The 26,249-nt window shown below is 46.1% G+C and overlaps 1 protein-coding gene across 8 annotated transcripts in view; it reads right to left on the bottom strand.

Moving 5' to 3' along the window:
• Positions 1-26,249, bottom strand: part of LOC123992838 (neurobeachin-like) — a 342,421-nt gene that overhangs the window by 213,503 nt on the left and 102,669 nt on the right. For 4 of the 8 annotated variants that reach the window (XM_046294393.1, XM_046294395.1, XM_046294397.1 and 1 more), the window contains exons 18-34: positions 23,107-23,215; positions 22,714-22,795; positions 22,357-22,480; positions 21,648-21,840; positions 21,101-21,448; positions 20,600-20,908; positions 20,083-20,520; positions 19,545-19,762; positions 18,865-19,018; positions 14,853-14,876; positions 14,537-14,717; positions 12,147-12,256; positions 11,808-11,873; positions 11,550-11,718; positions 10,579-10,691; positions 10,091-10,422; positions 4,132-4,283 (exon numbers count right to left, since the gene is read on the bottom strand). In XM_046294393.1, coding sequence (XP_046150349.1) covers positions 4,132-4,283; positions 10,091-10,422; positions 10,579-10,691; positions 11,550-11,718; positions 11,808-11,873; positions 12,147-12,256; positions 14,537-14,717; positions 14,853-14,876; positions 18,865-19,018; positions 19,545-19,762; positions 20,083-20,520; positions 20,600-20,908; positions 21,101-21,448; positions 21,648-21,840; positions 22,357-22,480; positions 22,714-22,795; positions 23,107-23,215 — 3,122 coding nt within the window. The remainder of the gene's footprint in view (positions 1-4,131; positions 4,284-10,090; positions 10,423-10,578; positions 10,692-11,549; positions 11,719-11,807; positions 11,874-12,146; positions 12,257-14,536; positions 14,718-14,852; positions 14,877-18,864; positions 19,019-19,544; positions 19,763-20,082; positions 20,521-20,599; positions 20,909-21,100; positions 21,449-21,647; positions 21,841-22,356; positions 22,481-22,713; positions 22,796-23,106; positions 23,216-26,249) is intronic. The other 4 variants (XM_046294396.1, XM_046294400.1, XM_046294401.1 and 1 more) reach the window with 2 other exon arrangements.

The following is a 26,249-nucleotide window of genomic DNA, read 5'->3' as shown; positions in this document are numbered from 1 at the left end:
TATACCCAAGTATAGAAATATACAGTATACGACTATGCTGTATATTATCTACACAAGGTCTGTTTCAGTTACAGGGACGACCTATAGGAATGACATCCGCCTCGGACCATTGTAAGTATATGAATGTCTAATGTCCAATTCACTATAATTGGTTGTTCTGTAAATTCTGTAGAATTTATTGTTAATCATTTAATGAGTTATTATCACTCAGTCCAATATTGCGTTACATGTTTAATATGATACGATTAAGATGTTTTCCATCCATCATCGTTCCAGGTATCACATGCATGTCCTTGAGTTCATGGGTCAAGTTGCCAAAGAACATCTCCAGAACAGAACATAACTAGTGAAATCGTGGAGTCTGAGGGAATGAGGGAGAGAGAAAAAGAGAGTGGGAGAAATAGGGGGTGAGAGAGAAGGAGGGAGGTTGAGAGAGATATAGAGAGGGAGAGGGGGGGTGAGAGAGAAGGAGGGAGAGGGGAGAGAGATAGAGAGGGAGGGAGGGAGGGAGGGGAGGAGGGGATGACAGATAAGGAGGGAGGGGGAGAAAGAGAGGGAGGGGGGGAGAAAGAGGGGGTGGGAGAGAAGGATGATAGATGGAAAAAGACGGAGCGAAAGAGAGCGAAGGGGGAGAAGGAGAGACCATGGGTTTAGCTGAAAGCACACTTTGACTCTGTCACATTTCTCACATTCCTGCTGAGGGGATAGGAACATTTAATAGGTGTTGCAGCTCTAATGATCTCTGTATTAAGTGGCTTCTTTCAGAAGCCTGCTGCATCATGGGACCCTTGGCTCAACAGCACAGAGCAGGGCCTTAGGGGAAAGGACAGTCAAATGGAACGCTATTCCTTGTTTAGTGCACTACTTTTGTCCAGGCCTACTCCGGTCTTCCTTATAGTAGTGCACTATGTATGGAATAGGGTGCCATTTGGGACGCACGATGCCCTACAACTACTACTAGACTATAGTATTTTGGTCTGAATCACCACACAGCAGTGGGTCATAGTACTGTATAGGAAGCATAGTCATGTAGAGCAGTAGAGACTGAGTGCCCTCTGGTGCTCAGTATGAGTTTCTACACTCCATTATTAAACCTCAGTTATCCAGCCGGCAAACAAATTGGATGCATCCCAAATGGCACCCTATTCTTGAGATAGTGCACCACGTTTGATCCCTATGGGCCTTGGTCAAAAGTAGTGCACTACATAGGGAGCCATTTGGGACAAAAATTCTGCTTCTATTCCTGGACCGGCTTCAAAGGACACATTCCAGACCCACTGGGTTATTAAAATCTGCAGTAATTACTCAAATTAAATACTAACGAACTCCAACTAGCAACAGTTCCCTGGAAATAAACCACATTACCGGCCGAACACATTAGTAGTGTTATTAGTAACCTCGTGGGTCTGAGTCACTGTTTACCATCATTCAGAGGGCCTGTATGTCAGGCTGAATCTTAAATCAACTGTGGTCCCTTTACCCCTACACCTATACCCTACCCGCTACACCCCCTACACCAAGCCCTTACTCCTAGCCCAGTGGTTCTTAACCTGGGTTCGATCGAACCCCAGGGGTTCGGTGAGTCAGTCTCAGGGGTTCGGCGGAGGTCAAGACAAACATCCGATTCATATGATTCGTGATGACACGCTCCGCTTGGCCATCATTGGCTGCAGGTGATCACGCTACATCACTTGGCCTATCTGTGCTGCAGGGAATTTGGCGCGCTCAGTTTGTGACTGTGGTGATGGTATGTCTTGTGATTTATTTCTTAATATTTTAATCCCTTCATACTTACTATGTCGAGCAAAAAAAGAAAGTGGTCGGACGAATATGTACAATATGGATTTACATGTATAACCGAGCGTGATGGGAGTCAATGTCCTAACTGCATGATTTGCAATGCCAAGTTGAGCAATTCTAGTCTAGCACCGGCAAAACTAAGAGAACACTTCCTTAAGCTGCATGGAGATGGAAAATACAAGAACACAACACTCGCTGAATTCAAGGTGAAGAGAGCCAGATTCGATGAAAAGGCTACTCTGCCTGTTCTCGGCTTTGTACCCATCAACAAACCGATCCTCACAGCATCGTACGAAGTTGCTTACCTGATCGCAAAGCAGGGCAAACCACACACACCATTGGTGAAACACTCATAAAACCAGCTGTGTTGAAGATGGCGAATATCATGCTGGGAAAAGAGGCCGAAGTTAAGTTATCCCAAATTTCTCTTTCAAATGACACCATCAGCGACAGAATAGAGGACATGAGCAAAGACATCTTGGCTCAAGTAGTTGCAGATCTGATTTCAAGCCCGGCAAAATTCAGCCTTCAACTCGACGAGACCACAGACGTTTCCAATCTAAGCCAGCTTGCTGTATTCGTGCGCTACGTGAAAGACGACGTGATAAAGGAAGAATTTTTATTTTGTAAGCCTCTTACAACAACTAAGGCAGCCGATGTGAAGAAACTTGTGGATGACTTCTTCAAAGACAACAATCTTTCGTGGGATATGGTTTCTGCAGTTTGTTCGGATGGAGCTCCAGTCATGCTGGGAAGAAAGTCTGGTTTTGGTGCGCTAGTGAAAGCCGATGCACCACACATCATTGTTACGCATTGTATTCTGCACAGGCATGCGTTGGCAACAAAAACCTTGCCTCCAAAACTGGCAGAAGTATTAAAAATTGTAGTGGAATGCGTGAACTATGTGCGAACTAGTGCTCTGCGGCATCGCATCTTCAGTGAGCTGTGTAAAGAAATGGGCTCTGAATTCGAGGTACTTCTGTACCATTCTAACGTTAGGTGGTTATCCCGGGGACAGGTGCTGAATCGTGTTTTTGCCGTGCGTGTGGAATTAGCCCTGTTTTTGCAAGAGCACCAACATTGTCATGCAGACTGCTTCAAAAATTCTGAGTTCATTCTCATTTTAGCGTACATGGCCGATATCTTCGCAGCTCTCAATCATCTCAATCAAAAGATGCAGGGCGGTGGAGTCAACATCATCGAAGCGGAGGAAAACCTGAAGGCTTTTCAAAAAAAGCTACCGTTATGGAAACGACGAACAGAGAACAATAACTTTGCAAACTTTCCCCTGCTGGACGAGTAAGATCGAAGATGTATCTGGAATCAGAGACATTTCTGTACCCGCTGAACTGAAGCAAGCAATAGCCACGCACTTAGATGAGCTTGCAAAGTCTTTCGACGGATACTTCCCTACAAGAGAGTCATATCCAGCATGGGTGAGACAGCCGTTCACGTTTAGTGTTGAGACAACAGATGTCAATGATGAATACCTCGATGAAATCATTGAAATTCAGCAGAGCCAGGTTCAACAGCAACTCTTCAGAACTACAACGCTTTCAACGTTTTGGTGTCAACAAATGGTAACGTACCCTGTTATTGCTAAGAAAGCTCTGGAGATTTTCATACCGTTTGTTACAACATATCTTTGCGAGCAATCCTTTGAGGATGCTGGACATAAAAACGAAGAAAAGGAACAGACTTTGTTGCGAAAATGACATGAGAGTGGCACTTGCCAAGGTGAAGCCGCGCATTTCTGAACTGGTCTCTGAAAGGCAACAGCAGAAGTCACACTGATTTGCAGTAAATATTCATTATTATGTTTTTGTTTTTGTGAAAATGATCATCTGTGTGAAAATGTTTTGATGATTTTGTTCTTTGAAAACAGTGATGTTGATGCACGGTTCATTTTGTGCACCAGTCAAATATATACCTATGTTTTGAATTAGATTTTTTTTTTTCAATTAAGAAGGGTTCGGTGAATGCGCATATGAAACTGTTGGGGTTCAGTACCTCCAACAAGGTTAAGAACCACTGTCCTAGCCCCTACCCTTTACTCACTAGTCCCTAGGTACCTCATAGTCAAGAAAGGATCAGATAGGTATAAGCAATAATATTGGTATGGTAGTAGTAGCTCCCTGTTATTCAGCTACTGGAGGTTAGGTGGAATTGTCACTAGTTTTACTCATATCTACCCACTCCTTCCAAGTATACACAAGTGGCTAGGTGTTAGGAGCTAGGGAACTGGGGTTGAAGTGGGGCGTACTAGAAGGCTTAGTCCCAAATTGCACCCTATTCCCTACATTTGACCAGGGCCCATGGGTGTAGGCCTACCGGTGGTGTTGATCATGCTCTTGGGGGTGTTGGAGACTGCAACAAAGATGTTGGGGGTGGAGCCTGTTGCCAGGCTGCTGGAGGATGCGTGTCCAACCGTGTTCACAGCCAGACTCCCTGGTGGAGGCTTCTTCACTGGGACCACCACACTCCTATACAGAGAGACAAACACACACAGAGAGAGAGAGAGAGAGAAAGAGAGAGAGAGAGAGAGGGAGAGAGAGAGCAGCTGCAGTAAGTGAGTAATGCTCCTATTATGTTATCAAGAGAAATATTAAATCATTAAGAAGAGATATAAATACATGGATATAAAAAGACAGTTCTATGTGTGAAGACACTTCTGGTTTCCTCTTAGGCACTAAAATACATCACATGAGTGAGGAAGGCAGTAAATACTGCCAGCAGGGTTGGCATCCCAAATGGCACTCTATTCCCTATATAGTGCACTACCTTTGACAAGAGCCCTGGTCAAAAGTAGTGCACTATATAGGGAATAGGGTGCTATTTGGGATGGAACCAGGGTATTTAGATGACCAAACTTGTGACCTTCCCATGGTCCACTTGGAGAGCACAGAGCATACATTCAGACCACTGGGATCTACTGCAATTAGTTATTCACTACTGATGAACAGCATGACACACATGCACGCGAACACACACACACACACACACACACACACACACACACACACACACACACACACACACACACACACACACACACACACACACACACACACACACACACACACACACACACACACACACACACACACACACACACACACACACACACACACACACACACACACACACACGGCCATGTAAGTATGCTGCATATTACAATATCTGAGATACTGATGGTGACAGCATCATTTATTCAATACATCTGTGTACTGCTGCTTTAGTCTAGACTAGAGATCTCATTGACAGCAGCACATTACTGAGGAAATCAGCTATATATTTAATATTTTCTATGAAGGTATTCCTTGTTCATATTGAGTTATTTATCTAGTCGCAATTCAACGGCTCAGACACAAGAGGTATGTGGCAGGGTCTACAGTCAATCACGGATTACAAAAAGAAAACCATCCCCATCACGGACCAGGATGTCTTGCTCCCAGGCAGACTAAATAACTTTTTTGCCCACTTTGAGGACAATACAGTGCCACTGACATGGCCCGCAACCAAAACATGCGGCCTCTCCTTCACTGCAGCCGATGTGAGTAAAACATTTAAACGTGTTAACCCTCGCAAGGCTGCAGGCCCAGACGGCATCCCCAGCCTAGTCCTCAGAGCATGCGCAGACCAGCTGGCTGGTGTGTTTACAGACATATTCAATCAATCCTTATCCCAGTCTGCTGTTCCTACATGCTTCAAGAGGGCCACCATTGTCCCTGTTCACAAGAAAGCTATGGTAACTGAGCTAAACGACAACCGCCCCATAGCACTCACTTCCATCATCATGAAGTGCTTTGAGAGACTAGTCAAGGACCATATCACCTCCACCCTACCTGACACCCTAGACCCACTCCAATTTGCTTACCGCCCAAATAGGTCCACAGACGATGCAATCGCAACCACACTGCACACTGCCCTAACCCATCTGGACAAGAGGAATACCTATGTGAGAATGCTGTTCATCGACTACAGCTCAGCATTTAACACTACTACCCTCCAAACTCGTCATCAAGCTCGAGACCCTGGGTAGACGGAACACCCCCCTATCCACATCGATGGAACAGTAGTGGAGAGGGAAGTAAGTTTTAAGTTCCTCGGCGTACACATCACAGACAAACTGAATTGGTCCACCCACACAGACAGCATCGTGAAGAAGGCGCAGCAGCGCCTCTTCAAACTCAGGAGGCTGAAGAAATTTGGCTCGTCACCAAAAGCACTCACAAACTTCTACAGATGCACAATCGAGAGCATCCTGTCGGGCTGTATCACCGCCTGGTACGGCAACTGCTCCGCCCACAACCGTAAGGCTCTCCAGAGGGTAGAGAGGTCTGCACAACGCATCACCGGGGGCAAACTACCTGCCCTCCAGGACACCTACACCACCTGATGTCACAGGAAGGCCATAAAGATCATCAAGGACAACAACCACCCGAGCCACTGCCTGTTCACCCCGCTATCATCCAGAAGGCGAGGTCAGTACAGGTGCATCAAAGCAGGGACCGAGAGACTGAAAAACAGCTTCTATCTCAAGGCCATCAGACTGTTAAACAGCCACCACTAACATTGAGTGGCTGCTGCCAACACTCTGACTCAACTCCAGCCACTTTAATAATGGGAATTGATGTAAAATATATCACTAGCCACTTTAAACAATGCTACTTAATATAATGTTTACATACCCTACATTACTCATCTCATATGTATATGTATATACTGTACTCTATATCATCTACTGCATCTTTATGTAATACAAGTATCACTAGTGTCACGCCCTGGTCGAAGTATGTATGTTTGTCTTCATTTATTTGGTCAGGCCAGGGTGTGACATGGGTTTATTTTATGGTGTGTTTTTGTATTGGGGTTTTAGTAGGTATTGGGATTGTGGCTGAGTAGAGTTGTCTAGGAAAGTCTATGGTTGCCTTGAGGCGGTTCTTAATCAGAGGCAGGTGATTATCATTGTCTCTGATTGGGAACCATATTTAGGCAGCCATATTCTGTGAGTGTTTGGTGGGTGATTGTTCCTGTCTTTGTGTTTGCACCAGATAGGGCTGTTTCGGTTTTCATTATTTCATTTCGTTATTTTTGTAGTTTCTGTTTGTATAGTTTTTCCTTTATTAAAATATATCATGAATCATCATCACGCTGCATTTTGGTCTGATCCTTGTTCCACCTCTTCATCAGAGGAGGAGATAGAAGAGAGCCGTTACAACTAGCCAATTTAAACTATGCCACTTTGTTTACATACCTTACATTACTCATCTCATATGTATATACTGCACTCGATACCATCTACTGCATCTTGCCTACGCCGTTCTGTACCATCACTCATTCATATATCTTTATGTACATATTCTTTATCCCTTTACACTTGTGTGTATAAGGTAGCAGTTGTGGAATTGTTAGGGTAGATTACTCGTTGGTTACCACTGCATTGTCTGAACGAGAAGCACAAGCATTTCACTACACCCGCATTAACATCTGCTAACCATGTGTGTGTGTGACCGATACATTTGATTTGATTTGTAATAATTCATAGGAGTAGGAACACAAACAATAAAAACACTGACAGGTTGAATGAACAATCACATGCCTTGTTCCATCACACTTCAGATTAGCACTAATTCCCCACATCGGTCACCACTGAAGATGGAATTGAACATAAAAATGGGAAAAGCTACGATAAGGATGTGTGCAGCTACCCCCTGTGTGACATGGTTACGGTCTGATACTGTATGTTGATCCAGCAGGAACCTTTTATATGAATCATTGATTACCTGAGTGCTCATGAATGATGCAAAGATGATCTAAGGCATCATTTATTAACAGGGGTGTGTTTAATAGGGGCTGCTGTGAATAAAGTGAGGATTAATCTAGTAAGGAATATTAATGAACAGGAGGTGATGACTGTGGATACATACATTTATATACACACACACACACACACACATCCTCAATCATATAGATATACTATGGAAATAGATTCAAAAGATTAAACTTCCTAACATAATGAGTTCAAATAAAACCAAACAGAATAAATCAGTTCTTCATTAAAAATGTAATCACAAATACAGAGCTAGACAACATCCCCCTGTGTCACTGTTACTGTCAGACAGCTGTACTAGAGAGAGAGAGACAGACAGAAAAAGAGAAAGAAAGGAGGGAATTTAAAGGTGTATTCAGATCAGCCATGCACTGGTCCCATCTGGTCATCCAGTTCTGGTTATTGAAGTCTCTAATTGAAAACTCCACCTCAGAGAGACTATCAACCAGAAAGGCCAGGGGACTCAGCCCTCCTCTCAACGCTCTGAGCCTTTTCTTTGTGCTCTGTTTTGATGTTGTCAGTCCCTATCAGCCTCAGGCCTGACAGCCCAGCCGTCCTGAGGCCTAGCCAGCCTAGCAGCTCATTCTGCTGGTATGTGGAGAAGAATTAGACACAGCAAATTGAGGCTGGATGACATTAAAGCATGAAGGAGTCGTATGTGTGACCTGGACACTGTGTGTGAAAGCATTTCAAAAATAATACAGAGAGCTCTGGCAACTCATTTCAGCCTGCCAGGGCATATTAGGGCTGTGAGTGGTGAGGAGACAGGCTTGGGCATGGGGGGGGGGGGGGGGGGGGTAGGGAGGGGTAAAATGGGACGCCGCTTCTGTTTAATCAGTCATCAGGGCCCAGGGGACCTCTGCAGTCCTTCAACTGACCCTTCATCTCCTCCTCCATCTCTCCTTCCTCTCCACCTTTCCTCTCTCCTCCATCTACTTATCGCTTCTGTCCTCCATTTTTACCTTCATCACAAGTGACACACACCCCAAACAGGCCCTTCCGACAGCCACACCGACAGCCACACCAATCTTGACATGGTTCAGGGGTTTGTTGGTACAGAACGTTCACCAGACAGAAAGATAAGGATTCTGGGATGTGAACCCTGACCTCCTGTCAGCAGCAGGTTACCACGGGGACGGAACACAGATTACTGGGTTCTTATCTATGGCAGGAATGTAAACACACAACACACACAAGACCTTTCCAAACACACACACACACACACACACACACACACACACACACACACACACACACACACACACACACACACACACACACACACACACACACACACACACACACACACACACACACACACACACACACACACACACACACACCTCCCCATGGGGGCTTAGCGAACTGTACCAGATGTCTAACATGTGAGTGATGTTTAGCTTGCGACTGTAAACCATGAATGTTGCTCCTGACAACTAAACATACCTGGTGGATAAACGGTGGCGTGTTGAGTCTGCTTGTCTAACAACACACGTTATATTTCTGTCTTGAAGTGTATGTACTTGTCATCAACACATCAACTCCGTATTCAAAAAAATGGGTGTTTTATTGTCACACACACCGGATAGGTGCAGTGAAATGTGTTGCTTTACAGGGTCAGCCATAGTAATACAGCGCCCCTGGAGCAAATTAGGGTTAAGTGCCTGGCTCAAGGGCACATCGGCAGATGTTTCACTTTGTCGGCTCAGGTATTCGAACCAGTGACATTTCCACTCTACCGCTAGGCTACCGGTACCCTTAACACAATTTCTTACTGTGGAGCTCAAGTTGTCAAACATGTATAGTACCAGTCAAAAGACTGGACACACCTACTCATCCAAGGGTTGTTCTTTAATTTTACTATTTATTTTTACCAATAATAGTGAAGAATTCAAAACTATGAAATAACACATATGGAATCATGTAGTAACCACAAAAAGTGTTAAACAAATCTAAATCTATTTTATATTTGATATTCTTCAAATAGCCACCCTTTGCCTTGATGACAGTTTTGTACACTCTTGGCATTCTCTCAACCAGCTTCATGAGGAATGCTTTTTCCTTGAAGGAGTTCCTACATATGCTGAGCACTTGTTGGCTGCTTTACCTTCACTCTGCGGTCCAACTCATCCCAACACATCCATATGTGTTGTTTCATAGTTGTGATGTCTTCACTATTATTCTATAATGTAGAACATAGTAAAAATAAAGAAACACATTTGATTGAGTAGGTGTGTCCAAACGTTTGACTCTTACTGTATAAGACATGCATAACAGAGTGGCCTCCAGTACAAAGAGTGGAACTGCATAGTGTGTGTGTGTGTGTGTGTGTGTGTGTGTGTGTGTGTGTGTGTGTGTGTGTGTGTGTGTGTGTGTGTGTGTGTGTGTGTGTGTGTGTGTGTGTGTGTGTGTGTGTGTGTGTGTGTGTGTGTGTGTGTGTGTGTGTGTATACCGTACCTATCAAAGGAGTGGAACTGCATGGGCAGCATGGGGGAATGGGTCTCTCTCTGTACGGCAAGATCAGGGTAGGGGAGGGGCTCTGGCCCAGGTTCCACCCCCTCTACAGGCCCAGCCACTAGGCTCTTCAGGATTCTTCGTACATTGATGTTTGAGTGGCTGATGGAGGAGATGGAGGAGGTGGTCCTTAGGACCTCCAGGCCAGGCGGCTCCAAGAGGGACTCTTGGCTATGCTTCTCCCCAGAGGAGAGGCTGCCGAGCAGGGAGGACATGGCGTCAGCTCGCCCGGGTCCTGAAGCGTCCAAGTCTGCCCCGTTTAACACGCTGGCCATCTGGAGGCGGGGGCGGGGGGGGGGGGTTAGTTTACTTATGTACTCGTGTACCTGTACTCTTCCTGGGTTTATGCACAAAAACACATTATAATACAACTCCAATCTACTCTAATAGAGCGAAAAAAGAGAACACAGTCTAGTATCTAGATGGGCAACCTGTTCCTCTCCAATGCCAGAGTCAGTGTGTGGCAGACAGCCTCTCTCTATGTGGAGCTCCTCTACAGGGGTGGGGGGCTCCTTACTTTGGTCAGGGTACGCCAGGGGGGTCTCTGGAACACACGCACACACACACACACACACACACACACACACACACACACACACACACACACACACACACACACACACACACACACACACACACACACACACACACACACACACACACACACACACACACACACACACACACACACACAGTCAGGACACAAGGACACTGGGTGGGCTCACACACATAGGCAGAGCAGAGTTCCAGAGCATCAAATATGTGATGCATTGTGGGTTAATTGTGATTGACTGACCGATCTACAAATAATAATGAGTAGTCATTTAAGATGCAAGGTGATTCGTAGATCAGCCAGTTGGCAGTTGCTGACTGCAATGCAGTTGATGTCGAACAAGCCCATTCTCTCCCCATCTAACTTCCTCTTCTAACTTCCATCCCAGAAAGACAGACATCTACCTGTTGGCTGGAAACTCTCTTCCTGGTGATATTATTTATAATGGCGGCGAAGTGTCCTTCCCAGAAGCCTCTCTGATCCCAACCTCCTGGCTGATTGACTGGCTAATGGACCACGACAGAGGGCTGGAAATAGAACAAGCCTCACAACGCCCCAAACCCTCATCTCTCTGTTTTTCTCTCTTTCTTTTACACTCTCTCTCAATCTATCTCTCTATGTCTTGCTTGCTCTCTCTCAGGGTGTGCCCAGTGGGATGTAACTGTTCATACCACAGAGACCAGGGCTACCTGTACAACTTTCATACACCCACGTTCCCTTCCCCTCTCCCATTTCCCCTCTCCACTTCCATTCCTGTTTCCATGTTTCATTCTGCACAGTGCAATTAGTGGATCACATTAATTAATCAGAGAGCTGAGAGGATTGGAGTTGAATAACAAAAGCAAGCACTTGTGCTGGTAGATGAGTTGATCTCGTGGCGAATGCTGTATGCTGATTGGCTGATCATCCTGTTGGTCTCTCTCTGTGGTTCCAGGATGTCCCTGTACTTTGACACCATGAGGACAGAGATAAAGTAGACCACCGCTAGTGCCAAGAACTGGGCCTGCTTGCTGTCATCCTGATGGGGATACATATACATGTTACACAATCATACGCACACAAACATGTTACACACGCACCAGCACACACACACACAGTCATACTCACCACATCCCGGAACACGACAGCTCTCAGACGATTGATATCGACGTCCTGTAGAAGTCTGTCAGGGTCCTGGATGGGAGAATGTTACTGAGACATTTTCTGCTGTAGGAGATCTAAAGTGAGGAGACTAAGGGAGTCTGACATCATAGCGGCCGTGTAACAATCTGTTTACTTAGCCGCTATCGTAGCATCAATATTACACTGCGTGTCACACTTAATGATCTTCCACACCCCCCCCCACTCATAGTTCCTGTACGTCCGGTGTCACAGCCACCCATCAACTGTACCATTATTACCAACTTAATATGTATTTTTAAATGATGAGGTTAGGTGAGGACCTACCTTGTTGGCAGATGCTGCACCATACAGGTTGTCCTGGCTTTTACTGTTGGTCCCTCTGTCCCTCTGTCTCTGTCTAACATCCAGACAGTTCCTCACTGCTACACAACACACTGGGAGGAGACAGACAGACAGACAGACAGACAGACAGACAGACAGACAGACAGACAGACAGACAGACAGACAGACAGACAGACAGACAGACAGACAGACAGACAGACAGACAGACAGACAGACAGACAGACAGACAGACAGACAGACAGACAGACAGACAGACAGACAGACAGACAGACAGACACAGGGTATCAGAAGCTGCATCTTGAAACGCATTAATGATTTTTTTTTTGCTAAAAAAATCTTACCTTTATTTAACTAGGCAAATCAGTTAAGAACAAATTCTTATTTACAATGACGGCCTAGGAAAAGTGGGTTAACTGCCTTGTTCAGGAGCAGAACGACAGATTTTTACCCTGTCAGTTTAGGTATTCAATCTAGCAACCTTTCGGTTACTGTCCCAAAGCTCTAACCACTAGGTTACCTGCTTGTCTGATCACTATGAGTTCCAAGCTGCCAGGCCAGAGTCATGGTGAAACAAACAGCCAGACAAATCTCACACTACAGATGATGATAGTGAGAGAGAGTGTGTGTGTGTGTGTGTGTGTGTGTGTGTGTGTGTGTGTGTGTGTGTGTGTGTGTGTGTGTGTGTGTGTGTGTGTGTGTGTGTGTGTGTGTGTGTGTGTGTGTGTGTGTGTGTGTGTGTGTGTGTGTGTGTGTGTGTGTAAAATTCTCCCTCGTCGACAAAGTCTATTTTAGGGGTTAGGGTTAGCGTTACAATTAGGGTTAGAATCATGGTTGGGGGTTAGGTTTAGGAGTTAAGGTTAGGGGTTAAGGATAGGGTTAGGGGTTAAGGATAGGGTTAGGGTTGAGGTTAGGGTTAGGGTTGAGGTTAGGTTTAGGGTTAGGAGTTAAGGATAGGGTTAGGGTTGAGGTTAGGGTTAGGAGTTAGGGTTAGGGGTTAAGGATAGGGTTAGAGTTGAGGTTAGGTTTAGGGTTAGGGTTAGGGGTTAAGGATAGGGTTAGGGTTGAGGTTAGGGTTAGGGGTTAAGGATAGGGTTAGGGTTGAGGTTAGGGTTAGGGTTGAGGTTATGGTTAGGTTTAGGGTTGAGGTTAGGGTTAGGTTTAGGGTTGAGGTTAGGTTTAGGGTTAGGTTTGAGGGTTAGGGTTAGGGTTGAGGTTAGGTTTAGGGTTAGGGTTAGGGTTAGGGGTTGAGGTTAGGGTTAGGGTTAGGGGTTGAGGTTAGGGTTAGGGTTAGGGAAAATAGGATTTTTAATGGAAATAAATGTTAGGTCTCCACCGGTATAGTAAAACATAAGCTGTGTGTTTCAAATCAAATCAAACTTGCTTACTTCCAAGCCCTTAACCAACAGTACAGTTCAAGAAAGAGTTAAGAAAATGTTTGTATACAGGGGGCAACGGTACCGAGTCAGTGTGCGGAGAAACAGGTTAGTTGAGGTAATTTGTACATGTAGGTGAGTGACTATGCATATATAATAAACAGTGAGTAGCAGCAGTGTGCAAAAGGCAGGGGGGTCTATGTAAATAGTCCGGTGGCGATTTTATTAATTGTTCAGCAGTCTTATGGCTTGCGGGTAGAAGCTGTTGAGGAGCCTTTTGGTCCTAGACTTGGTGCTCCGGTACCGCTTGCCGTGCAGTAGCAGAGAAAACAGTCTATAACTTGGGTGACTGGAGTCTCTGAGAAAAAACATTTCACTACCCTCTGTAGCGCCTTATGGTCAGATGCCGAGCAGCTGCCATACCAGGCGGTGATGCTCTCGATGGTGCAGATGTAGAACCTTTTGATGATCTGGGGACGCTTGGCAAATCTTTTCATTCTCCTGAGGGGGAAACGGTTTTGTCGTGCCCTCTTCACGACTGTCTTGGTATGTTTGGACCATGATAGTTTGTTGGTGATGTGGACACCAAGGAACTTGAAAGTCGCTCCACTACAGCCCGTCGTAGTCCACGATCAGCTCCTATGTGTGTGCGTATGTGTGTGTGGTGAGTGTGGATTTGTTCTGAGTTACTTCAGACCTAGCTTCAATAGTCTGGCCTTTACACAGACAAGCTACCTGACTGAACTACCAACGACTACAGCAGACATGACTCACCAAAGCACATTTACTATCTAATAGCAGTGCATTTAGAAAATGAATTAGCTAGGTTGACCACATCAAAGAATTTCATGGAATACTGGAATTATTGAAATGATAGTGAAATGATTTTGCCACGGCATTTGCTGATCTCGTGAATCGTCTAACATGACAGTTAATGTGTGTGACAAGGGCACGCTCACACAGACGTACGCGCGCACGCAGGCACACACAGACTCTTACCCAGTCGTAAACACTGTCTCATCAGGCCTCCAGAGGACATGTTCTTCTCAGCCTCTATCTCAGAGAAGTTGAGTGAGCTGGCGAACACCAGAACGTCCACCATGGCCATCAGACGGGACAGGAAGGACACCGCTGTCTCTGAAGACATGCCCTGGGTCGCCTCGATGTTCTCCAACTCAGCCTGATCACAACGCAGGGGTTCAGGGGACAGGGGACGGGAAGAGGGGGAAATCATATATACTCAAGAAACAGAAAAACTAAATATTGTTCTGTTGTACCTGAGAGAATAAATGTTTAGAAAGAAAATAAAACTTACAGCATATGCACTAACCTGGGTACTCTGGCCATGCACACAAACAAAAAGAAGAACAAATCACAACAGATGATTCAAATCAACAAATCCAGTCAGCAGGTAAAGCACAGACAATCCTTAACAGACATAAGCAAAACACACAGAAGAAACCATCACCAACTTAAACGACTCTGACAAAGTAAAACTCTCATTAGCTGAATATATAGCAGAATGAAGCTGAGCAAATGAAAACGGCTTCAATCAATAAAGACAATCAACTAGTTATATTTCCTAGACATAATGAAGGCATAAACATGCAGTTCCTAATTAGCCCCCACTAGATGGTAGTGTGGCACCACAGAGAGGCTGACTGGCTTTCAGAAGGAGAGTTGGCAGAGAAGCTGACTGACTGATTTACAGGAGGACAGGTGGCAGAGAAGCTGACTGACTGATTTACAGAAGGAGAGGTGGCAGAGAAGCTGACTGACTGATTTACAGAAGGAGAGGTGGCAGAGAAGCTGACTGACTGATTTACAGAAGGAGAGGTGGCAGAGAAGCTGACTGACTGATTTACAGGAGGAGAGGTGGTAGAAAGACTGACTGACTGACTTACAGGAGGACAGGTGGTAGAAAGACTGACTGAATGACTTATAGAAGGAGAGGTGGAAGAGAAGCTGACTGACTGATTTACAGGAGGAGAGGTGGTAGAAAGACTGAATGACTTACAGAAGGAGAGGTGGCAGAAAGACTGACTGAATGACTTACAGAAGGAGAGGTGGTAGAAAGACTGAATTATTTGCAGAAGGAGAGGTGGTAGAGAAGCTGACTGACTGATTTACAGGAGGACAGGTGGTAGAAAGACTGACTGAATGACTTACAGAAGGAGAGGTGGTAGAAAGACTGACTGAATGATTTACAGAAGGAGAGGTGGTAGAAAGACTGACTGAATGATTTACAGAAAGAGAGGTGGTAGAAAGACTGACTGAATGACTTACAGGAGGACAGGTGGAAGAAAGACTGACTGAATGATTTACAGAAGGAGAGGTGGCAGAGAAGCTGACTGACTGGCTTACAGAAGGAGAGGTGGCAGAGAAGCTGACTGACTGATTTACAGGAGGAGAGGTGGTAGAAAGACTGACTGAATGACTTACAGAATGAGAGGTGGTAGAAAGACTGACTGAATGACTTACAGGAGGACAGGTGGTAGAAAGACTGACTGAATGATTTACAGGAGGACAGGTGGTAGAAAGAATGACTGAATGACTTACAGAAGGAGAGGTGGTAGAAAGACTGACTGAATGACTTACAGAAGGAGAGGTGGTAGAAAGACTGACTGAATGACTTACAGAAGGAGAGGTGGTAGAAAGACTGACTGAATGACTTACAGAAGGAGAGCTGGTAGAAAGGGACTGAATTACTTACAGAAGGAGAGGTGGTAGAAAGGGACTGAATGACTTACAGAATGAGAGGTGGTAGAAAGACTGACTGAATGATTTACAGAAGGAGAGGTGGTAGAAAGACTGACTGACTGATTTACAGAAGGAGAGGTGGCAGAGAAGCTGACTGACTGATTTACAGAAGGAGAGCTGGTAGAAAGGGACTGAATGACTTACAGAATGAGAGGTGGTAGAAAGACTGACTGAATGATTTACAGAAGGAGAGGTGGTAGAAAGACTGACTGAATGATTTACAGGAGGAGAGGTGGTAGAAAGACTGACTGAATGACTTACAGAAGGAGAGGTGGTAGAAAGACTGACTGAATGATTTACAGAAGGAGAGGTGGTAGAAAGACTGACTGAATGATTTACAGGAGGACAGGTGGTAGAAAGACTGACTGAATGATTTACAGGAGGACAGGTGGTAGAAAGACTGACTGAATGATTTACAGGAGGACAGGTGGTAGAAAGACTGACTGAATGATTTACAGGAGGACAGGTGGTAGAAAGACAGACTGACTGATTTACAGGAGGAGAGGTGGTAGAAAGACAGACTGACTGATTTACAGGAGGACAGGTGGTAGAAAGACTGACTGAATGATTTACAGGAGGACAGGTGGTAGAAAGACAGACTGACTGATTTACAGAAGGAGAGAAGGCAGAGAAGCTGACTGAATGACTTACAGAAGGAGAGGTGGTAGAAAGACTGACTGAATGATTTACAGAAGGAGAGGTGGTAGAAAGACTGACTGAATGATTTACAGGAGGACAGGTGGTAGAAAGACTGACTGAATGATTTACAGGAGGACAGGTGGTAGAAAGACTGACTGAATGATTTACAGAAGGAGAGGTGGCAGAGAAGCTGACTGACTGATTTACAGGAGGAGATGTGGTAGAAAGACTGACTGATTTACAGGAGGAGAGGTGGTAGAAAGACTGACTGACTGATTTACAGGAGGAGAGGTGGTAGAAAGACTGACTGATTTACAGGAGGAGAGGTGGTAGAAAGACTGACTGACTGATTTACAGGAGGAGAGGTGGTAGAAAGACTGACTGATTTACAGGAGGAGAGGTGGTAGAAAGACTGACTGACTGATTTACAGGAGGAGAGGTGGTAGAAAGACTGACTGATTTACAGGAGGAGAGGTGGTAGAAAGACTGACTGATTTACAGGAGGAGAGGTGGTAGAAAGACTGACTGACTGATTTACAGGTGGAGAGGTGGTAGAAAGACTGACTGATTTACAGGAGGAGAGGTGGTAGAAAGACTGACTGACTGATTTACAGGAGGAGAGGTGGTAGAAAGACTGACTGATTTACAGGAGGAGAGGTGGTAGAAAGACTGACTGATTTACAGGAGGAGAGGTGGTAGAAAGACTGACTGACTGATTTACAGGAGGAGAGGTGGTAGAAAGACTGACTGATTTACAGGAGGAGAGGTGGTAGAAAGACTGACTGATTTACAGGAGGAGAGGTGGTAGAAAGACTGACTGACTGATTTACAGGTGGAGGGGTGGTAGAAAGACTGACAGAATGATTTACAGAAGGAGAGGTGGCAGAGAAGCTGACTGACTGATTTACAGGAGGAGATGTGGTAGAAAGACTGACTGATTTACAGGAGGAGAGGTGGTAGAAAGACTGACTGACTGATTTACAGGAGGAGAGGTGGTAGAAAGACTGACTGATTTACAGGAGGAGAGGTGGTAGAAAGACTGACTGACTGATTTACAGGAGGAGAGGTGGTAGAAAGACTGACTGATTTACAGGAGGAGAGGTGGTAGAAAGACTGACTGACTGATTTACAGGAGGAGAGGTGGTAGAAAGACTGACTGATTTACAGGAGGAGAGGTGGTAGAAAGACTGACTGACTGATTTACAGGTGGAGAGGTGGTAGAAAGACTGACTGACTGATTTACAGGTGGAGAGGTGGTAGAAAAGACTGACTGATTTACAGGAGGAGAGGTGGTAGAAAGACTGACTGACTGATTTACAGGAGGAGAGGTGGTAGAAAGACTGACTGATTTACAGGAGGAGAGGTGGTAGAAAGACTGACTGACTGATTTACAGGAGGAGAGGTGGTAGAAAGACTGACTGATTTACAGGAGGAGAGGTGGTAGAAAGACTGACTGATTTACAGGAGGAGAGGTGGTAGAAAGACTGACTGACTGATTTACAGGTGGAGGGGTGGTAGAAAGACTGACTGAATGATTTACAGAAGGAGAGGTGGCAGAGAAGCTGACTGACTGATTTACAGGAGGAGAGGTGGTAGAAAGACTGACTGAATGACTTACAGGTGGAGGGGTGGTAGAAAGACTGACTGAATGACTTACAGGTGGAGGGGTGGTAGAAAGACTGACTGAATGATTTACAGGTGGAGGGGTGGCAGAGAAGCTGACTGACTGATTTACAGGTGGAGAGGTGGTAGAAAGACTGACTGACTGATTTACAGGAGGACAGGTGGTAGAAAGACTGACTGAATGACTTACAGAAGGAGAGGTGGTAGAAAGACTGACTAAATGACTTACAGACGGAGAGCTGGTAGAAAGGGACTGAATGATTTACAGGAGGAGAGGTGGTAGAAAGACTGACTGAATGACTTACAGAAGGAGAGGTGGCAGCGGAGAGTAGAGGAAGGATCCCTCCACAGGCGATGATGATGTTGTCTACCATCTGAGAGAGGAGGTGGATGGTGTTGTGGACAAAGATGATGTTCTCATTGCTGTTGACAAAATCCATGACGGATTTGGTTGAATGGCTGCAGGGAGGCAGAAAGAGAGAGGGAGAGAACTGGATTACAGTTCATTTAATCAGGATGCAGTAGCATGTCACACAATGTTAAGCATAGGTCAGGTCATAGGTCATGTCATAGGTCAGGTCTTAGGTCAGGTCTTAGGTCAGGTCTTAGGTCAGGTCTTAGGTCAGGTCTTAGGTCAGGTCTTAGGTCAGGTCTTAGGTCAGGTCAGGGATACGTGTTGAATAATCAGCCGCAGTAAGGCAAGTTAGAAACCCTGGCTGCAGGATCTACTGTAACTCTTGTTTTACTCTCAATGAATGTGATATTCGGTTGTCTTACCTAACTTAGTTGAATGCACTGACTGTAAGAGCATCTGCTAAATGATCAAAATGTTAACGTAACATTCCACTGCATGTCCTTTGTGGAAGCCCGACGTGGTCAGACATAGTGCACTACAGAGGGGCATTGGGCTTTGATACAAAGTAGTGCACTACATACGGACTATGGTGTGATTAGGGACATGTCCTCAATATCTCGGTCCCCTCACCTCCTCCAGATGTGGACGTCTGTCTCCAGGGCCAACAGCAGGTCGGTGAGGAGGCGCTGGTGCATGGCCGACCACTTGAACTCTGGGATGCGGAACATGGTGGTGCGAGGGCCAGGGCTGAACTGGCGCCGCTGCTCTTCTGTCATGGGCATCCCTCTGAAGCCCAGGTCCACACGCAGGTCACGCTCTAACTGGGCTGCTGTACGACTATGGAGGGACTGGCACACACACATTAGACACACAGACACACACACACACAAAACTGTAATTCACAGTGTATAAAGCAGTGTGTAAATTAAAATGAGTCATTATATAACAGCAGAGACTCTATTAATAGTCTTTTAGTCCTCTCTCCTCCTCCTCCGCTTCCTCTCTCTCCTCCTCCTCTCCCTCTCTCTCTCTCCTCCCCCTCATCCTCCTCCTCTCATCCTTCCTCGCATCAGACTTACTCACAGGAGGGAGAGAGGAGGGACAAAGGGAAGTGGGAGAGAGGAGGAAGAGAGGACAAGAGGGAGGGAGGTCTTGTAATTTAACTAACCTGTGTAGTAGCAGTGGTCTGAATCTTCTTCACCTCCTTTCCTTCGTCTGACCTCTCAGTATCTGAGGTGTTGCTGACTGCATCTGTGCCACTACCTTTCCCACCAGCCAAGGGCTCGCCCCCCTCCGACAACCCAGACCCTTCAACCCTAGCTCCAGCCCCGGTCTCTGTGAACTCTGACCCCTTAGAGCAGGCCTCTTCCCTGGGCATGGAGGTGACGTCACCCAGGGTGGTCTGGAGCTTAAATCTCTCCTCCTCCAGGATGCTGCTGATCGGACCACCAGGAGTGACCGTGCCGACCATGCCGATGGTCCCCAGCTCAGAGCTGCCAGTCATGTGGTCCAGCAGGCCCAGGTCATGGCTGTGGCCCGGGGGGAAAGGGGAGTCAGGGTCTGGATCAGGGTTAGAACCAGGACTTGGCAGGACCAGGGGCTCTTCCTGTTGAGTTCAGTTCTGTTTAGTTAACTTGCACATAACAAAACACAAGCAGAAGAAAAGAAAAGAAAGATGAACTAACCTGGCCAAACATGAAGCTGCTGTTGCTAGGGAGACTGTCCTTGTCGTCATCAGCAAGGGTGATGAGGGGACCAGTGTTGTGGTTGGCAGGCGCGACGGCGACATTTGCGTTGGGGACCAGTACACCACTGGCGGCGCTGCTGCTTAGCTTCTCTACAGCAGCACAGTAAACGTTGTCCAATAGGGAGTCCACCTGGACCAACGCCCCGCCCCTGTCCTCAGAGACAACACCTCCGGCCACACCCACTGTCACGCCCAGCGACTCTGGAGACAGGTCCAGGTCATCCAGCTTCACCTCTGTGGCTTCCACCTGGGAGAGGGAGGGATTGATTGATTAGCTGATTGATTGATTAACTGACTGACTGACTGATTGATTTTAAGAGTCTACTTGCAAGAACTGTGACATGTGGTGTTTTTTTCCAACTAAACTTAGTTGAATGCACTGACTGGAAGTTAAGAGCATCACCTGTAAAAACTATTAAAACAGATGGAGACACCATACCTTTTCAGCCTTGATGTCCACCAACAGGTCATGAACCTCCACTCTGACCCCTGACCCCGTCCTCCCTGTCCCCCCGAGCCCTCCCTCCTCCCTTGTCTTCCCCTCTGACGATGTGTTCCGGGGGTGGCCGGGGGTCTCGGGGTAGTCGGCCTCGCTCTCTGGGGTCTGTGTCTGGGAGTCTATCTCTCTGATCTCCATGTTCCCCTGGATGCCCCCGGCCTGGAGGTCCTGCAGGCCTGAGATGGTGCTGACCAGACCTTTCCTCCCCTTCTTAATGTTCTCCTCTTCCTGACGCTGGTAGTCCTCATACATCTTAGCCAGGTACTCCTTATGGGCCTCGTATGTTACCTACAGTATAGAACAGACATTATCAATAATATTATCTATAATTAATCACCTAGAACTAATAATCAAGCTCATCTCAGCAAGGTTCTCCATATGTGCCTCGTGTAGGTTACCATATAGAGAGGGAGAGACATGATCAATAACTTAATCAAAAGTAGTGCACTATATGCTATTTGGGACGCAGACAGCCGCTGAGTCTTACCTTGGAGTGAGCGATGGAGAGTGTATCCACCCAGACCCTCCAACCTCCCCACTCATACTTGATAGCATGGTAGAGCAGGATCCTGAAGAGGCTATAGACCATCTCCATCATCTTCTGTTCCTCTGGGTTTTTAGGGTTGATATAGCCCAGACTGAACATCCAGTCCTGCCATACTGAACACTGCAGCAGACACCTAGAACAATAATATATACTATTACAACTATTATCAATACGTTTCTCACTACTAGAGCAAACAGCAGGAGAGACCATGGCTACATAGTCAAGTAGTCTAAGTAAAAGTCGGTCTGTAGGCCAACAGCATATTCTTAAGTACTCCCTCTGATCGTTGCTCAGTTCTAATGTGACTTGTTCACCAGCCACTCTATCAGTGAAACAGTCACAATTCATTCTGATCACCTTCTATTATGTAAATTAGTGAAATGATCTGATGCTTTGTTATATAGACAGTAGTTAGACAACAATAGTGTGTAGATTGGTGATACCATCAGTATTACTATCACCAGAGTCATTACACAGCTGTAAATTATAGAGTGACTGTGTGTGTGTGTGTGTGTGTGTGTGTGTGTGTGTGTGTGTGTGTGTGTGTGTGTGTGTGTGTGTGTGTGTGTGTGTGCGTGCGTGCGTGTGCGTGCGTGCGTGTGTGTGTGCGTGCGTGTGTGTGTGTGCGCATGTCCATGCGTGTCCGCACCGTCGGTTTTCGCGGCTGTTGCTGAACAGTTTGATCATGTCTGAGAGGAAGAGACGTCGAACCTCCATCAGCTCAACGCTGGGGGACGAGCTCTTCAACAGGGTCGCTACTACCTTAAGGATCACTGGAACACACACACACACACACACACACACACACACACACACACACACACACACACACACACACACACACACACACACACACACACACACACACACACACACACACACACACACACACACACACACACACACACACACACACACAAAGTCTGCACTTTAAATACAGTTTAAGTACAGTTTGACTTGACTACAATAACATTCAGGGACATTCAGGGACAGCAGACAGGCTTACTGGGGTTCTGTATCTTGATTGTAGAGTCTGGTTCAGGGTGGGGTTTGTGGACGACCTGGGTACACACCTGCTCTGTCAGGATCTGATGGGAAGAACACAGACAATCACTAAATAGGGAATAGGGTGTCATTTGGGATGTACCAAGGTAGTCTCTGCTTCTAACAGGACAATGGGGTGGACATAATGAGGTTATAACCATCCCTGACCCCACTGCCACAAGATCTGCAGTTCACAGATTGGCCTGTTCAGCCATCTCAGAACCCATGGCCAGCCAGACCCATAACGCAACCTGGAGCCGTGACACCTGGAGGGAAAACATACTCGACTACGAGAGATCCCAGAAGAAGTGTGTGTGTATGTGTAGTTATAGAGAAGTTAGAAAGAAGATTGTACCTCATACAGCGCGTTGTAGATGGTCACTGACACAGTATTAGTGTGAAGCATCAGCCTCTCCCCCAAGAGAGTGAAGAGACTGTGTGTGTGCATGATCTCAACCTTCCTTCTGTGGACAAACACACACACACAGTAACCCTGTTAGAAGTCCCTGGATGACAGTTTTACGCTTCAGACAAAACTTATTTTAAGAGAAGAAGAGAAGAGGTGAGAAAAGAAGAAGAGAAGAGGTGTGAACAGAAGAAGAGAAGAGGGATGAACAGAAGAGAAGAGGGATGAACAGAAGAAGAGAAGAGGTGAGAAAAGAAGAAGAGAAGAGGGGTGAACAGAAGAGGAGTGAACAGAAGAAGAGAAGAGGTGTGAAAAGAAGAAGAGAAGAGGTGTGAACAGAAGAAGAGAAGAGGGATGAACAGAAGAAGAGAAGAGGGATGAACAGAAGAAGAGAAGAGGTGTGAACAGAAGAAGAGAAGAGGGGTGAACAGAAGAAGAGAAGAGGGGTGAACAGAACAAGAGAAGAGGTGAGAAAAGAAGAAGAGAAGAGGGGTGAACAGAAGAAGAGAAGAGGGGTGAACAGAACAAGAGAAGAGGTGTGAACAGAAGAAGAGAAGAGGGATGAACAGAAGAAGAGAAGAGGGGTGAACAGAAGAAGAGAAGAGGTGTGAAAAGAAGAAGAGGAGAGGTGTGAACAGAAGAAGAGAAGAGGGGTGAACAGAAGAAGAGAAGAGGGGTGAACAGAACAAGAGAAGAGGTGAGAAAAGAAGAAGAGAAGAGGGGTGAACAGAAGAGGGGTGAACAGAAGAAGAGAAGAGGTGTGAATAGAAGAGGGGTGAACAGAAGAGAAGAAGGGAGAACAGAAGAAGAGAAGAGGGGTGAACAGAAGAAGAGAAGAGGTGTGAACAGAAGAAGAGAAGAGGTGTGAACAGAAGAAGAGAAGAGGGGTGAACAGAAGAGGGGTGAACAGAAGAGAAGAAGGGAGAACAGAAGAAGAGAAGAGGGGTGAACAGAAGAAGAGAAGAGGGGTGAACAGAAGAGAAGAAGGGAGAACAGAAGAAGAGAAGAGGGGTGAACAGAAGAGAAGAAGGGAGAAAAGAAGAAGAGAAGAGGGGTGAACAGAAGAGGGGTGAACAGAAGAGAAGAAGGGAGAACAGAAGAAGAGAAGAGGGGTGAACAGAAGAAGAGAAGAGGGGTGAACAGAAGAGAAGAAGGGAGAACAGAAGAGAAGAAGGGAGAACAGAAGAAGAGAAGAGGGGTGAACAGAAGAGAAGGTGGGTGAACAGAAGAAGAGAAGAGGGGTGAACAGAAGAAGAGAAGAGGGGTGAACAGAAGAAGAGAAGAGGGGTGAACAGAAGAGAAGAGAACAGAAGAGAAGGGGGGTGAACAGAAGAAGAGAAGAGGGGTGAACAGAAGAGAAGGGGGTGAACAGAAGAAGAGAATAGGTGAGAAAAGAAGAAGAGAAGAGGGGTGAACAGAAGAGGGGTGAACAGAAGAGAAGAAGGGAGAACAGAAGAAGAAAAGAGGGGTGAACAGAAGAAGAGAAGAGGTGTGAACAGAAGAAGAGAAGAGGGGTGAACAGAAGAAGAGAAGAGGGGTGAACAGAAGAAGAGAAGAGGGGTGAACAGAAGAGAAGAAGGGAGAACAGAAGAAGAGAAGAGGGGTGAACAGAAGAAGAGAAGAGGGGTGAACAGAAGAGGGGTGAACAGAAGAAGAGAAGAGGTGTGAACAGAAGAAGAGAAGAGGGGTGAACAGAAGAGGGGTGAACAGAAGAAGAGAAGAGGTGTGAACAGAAGAAGAGAAGAGGGGTGAACAGAAGAGGGGTGAACAGAAGAGGGGTGAACAGAAGAGAAGAAGGGAGAACAGAAGAAGAGAAGAGGGGTGAACAGAAGAGAAGAAGGGAGAAAAGAAGAAGAGAAGAGGGGTGAACAGAAGAGGGGTGAACAGAAGAAGAGAAGAGGGGTGAACAGAAGAGGGGTGAACAGAAGAGAAGAAGGGAGAACAGAAGAAGAGAAGAGGGATGAACAGAAGAGAAGAAGGGAGAACAGAAGAAGAGAAGAGGGGTGAACAGAAGAAGAGAAGAGGTGTGAACAGAAGAAGAGAAGAGGGGTGAACAGAAGAGAAGAGGGGTGAACAGAAGAGGGGTGAACAGAAGAGAAGAAGGAGAACAGAAGAAGAGAAGAGGGTGAACAGAAGAAGAGAAGAGGTGTGAACAGAAGAGAGAAGAGGGGTGAACAGAAGAGAAGAAGAGGGGTGAACAGAAGGGGTGAACAGAAGAGAAGAAGGGAGAACAGAAGAAGAGAAGAGGGGTGAACAGAAGAAGAGAAGAGGTGTGAACAGAAGAAGAGAAGAGGGGTGAACAGAAGAGAAGAGGGGTGAACAGAAGAGGGGTGAACAGAAGAGAAGAAGGGAGAACAGAAGAAGAGAAGAGGGGTGAACAGAAGAAGAGAAGAGGTGTGAACAGAAGACGAGAAGAGGGGTGAACAGAAGAGAAGAGGGGTGAACAGAAGAGGGGTGAACAGAAGAGAAGAAGGGAGAACAGAAGAAGAGAAGAGGGGTGAACAGAAGAAGAGAAGAGGGGTGAACAGAAGAAGAGAAGAGGGGTGAACAGAAGAAGAGAAGAGGGGTGAACAGAAGAAGAGAAGAGGGATGAACAGAAGAGAAGAAGGGAGAACAGAAGAAGAGAAGAGGTGTGAACAGAAGAGGGGTGAACAGAAGAGAAGAAGGGAGAACAGAAGAAGAGAAGAGGGGTGAACAGAAGAAGAGAAGAGGTGTGAACAGAAGAAGAGAAGAGGGGTGAACAGAAGAGAAGAAGGGAGAACAGAAGAAGAGAAGAGGGGTGAACAGAAGAAGAGAAGAGGTGTGAACAGAAGAAGAGAAGAGGTGTGAACAGAAGAAGTGAAGAGGTGTGAACAGAAGAAGAGAAGAGGGGTGAACAGAAGAAGAGAAGAGGGGTGAACAGAAGAGGGGTGAACAGAAGAGAAGAAGGGAGAACAGAAGAAGAGAAGAGGGGTGAACAGAAGAAGAGAAGAGGTGTGAACAGAAGAAGAGAAGAGGTGTGAACAGAAGAAGAGAAGAGGTGTGAACAGAAGAAGAGAAGAGGGGTGAACAGAAGAGAAGAGGGGTGAACAGAAAAGGGGTGAACAGAAGAG

Source organism: Oncorhynchus gorbuscha, linkage group LG13 (genome assembly GCF_021184085.1).
Source record: "Oncorhynchus gorbuscha isolate QuinsamMale2020 ecotype Even-year linkage group LG13, OgorEven_v1.0, whole genome shotgun sequence".
NCBI lineage: Eukaryota > Metazoa > Chordata > Actinopteri > Salmoniformes > Salmonidae > Oncorhynchus > Oncorhynchus gorbuscha.
This window is presented reverse-complemented; position numbering and strand designations above follow the sequence as displayed.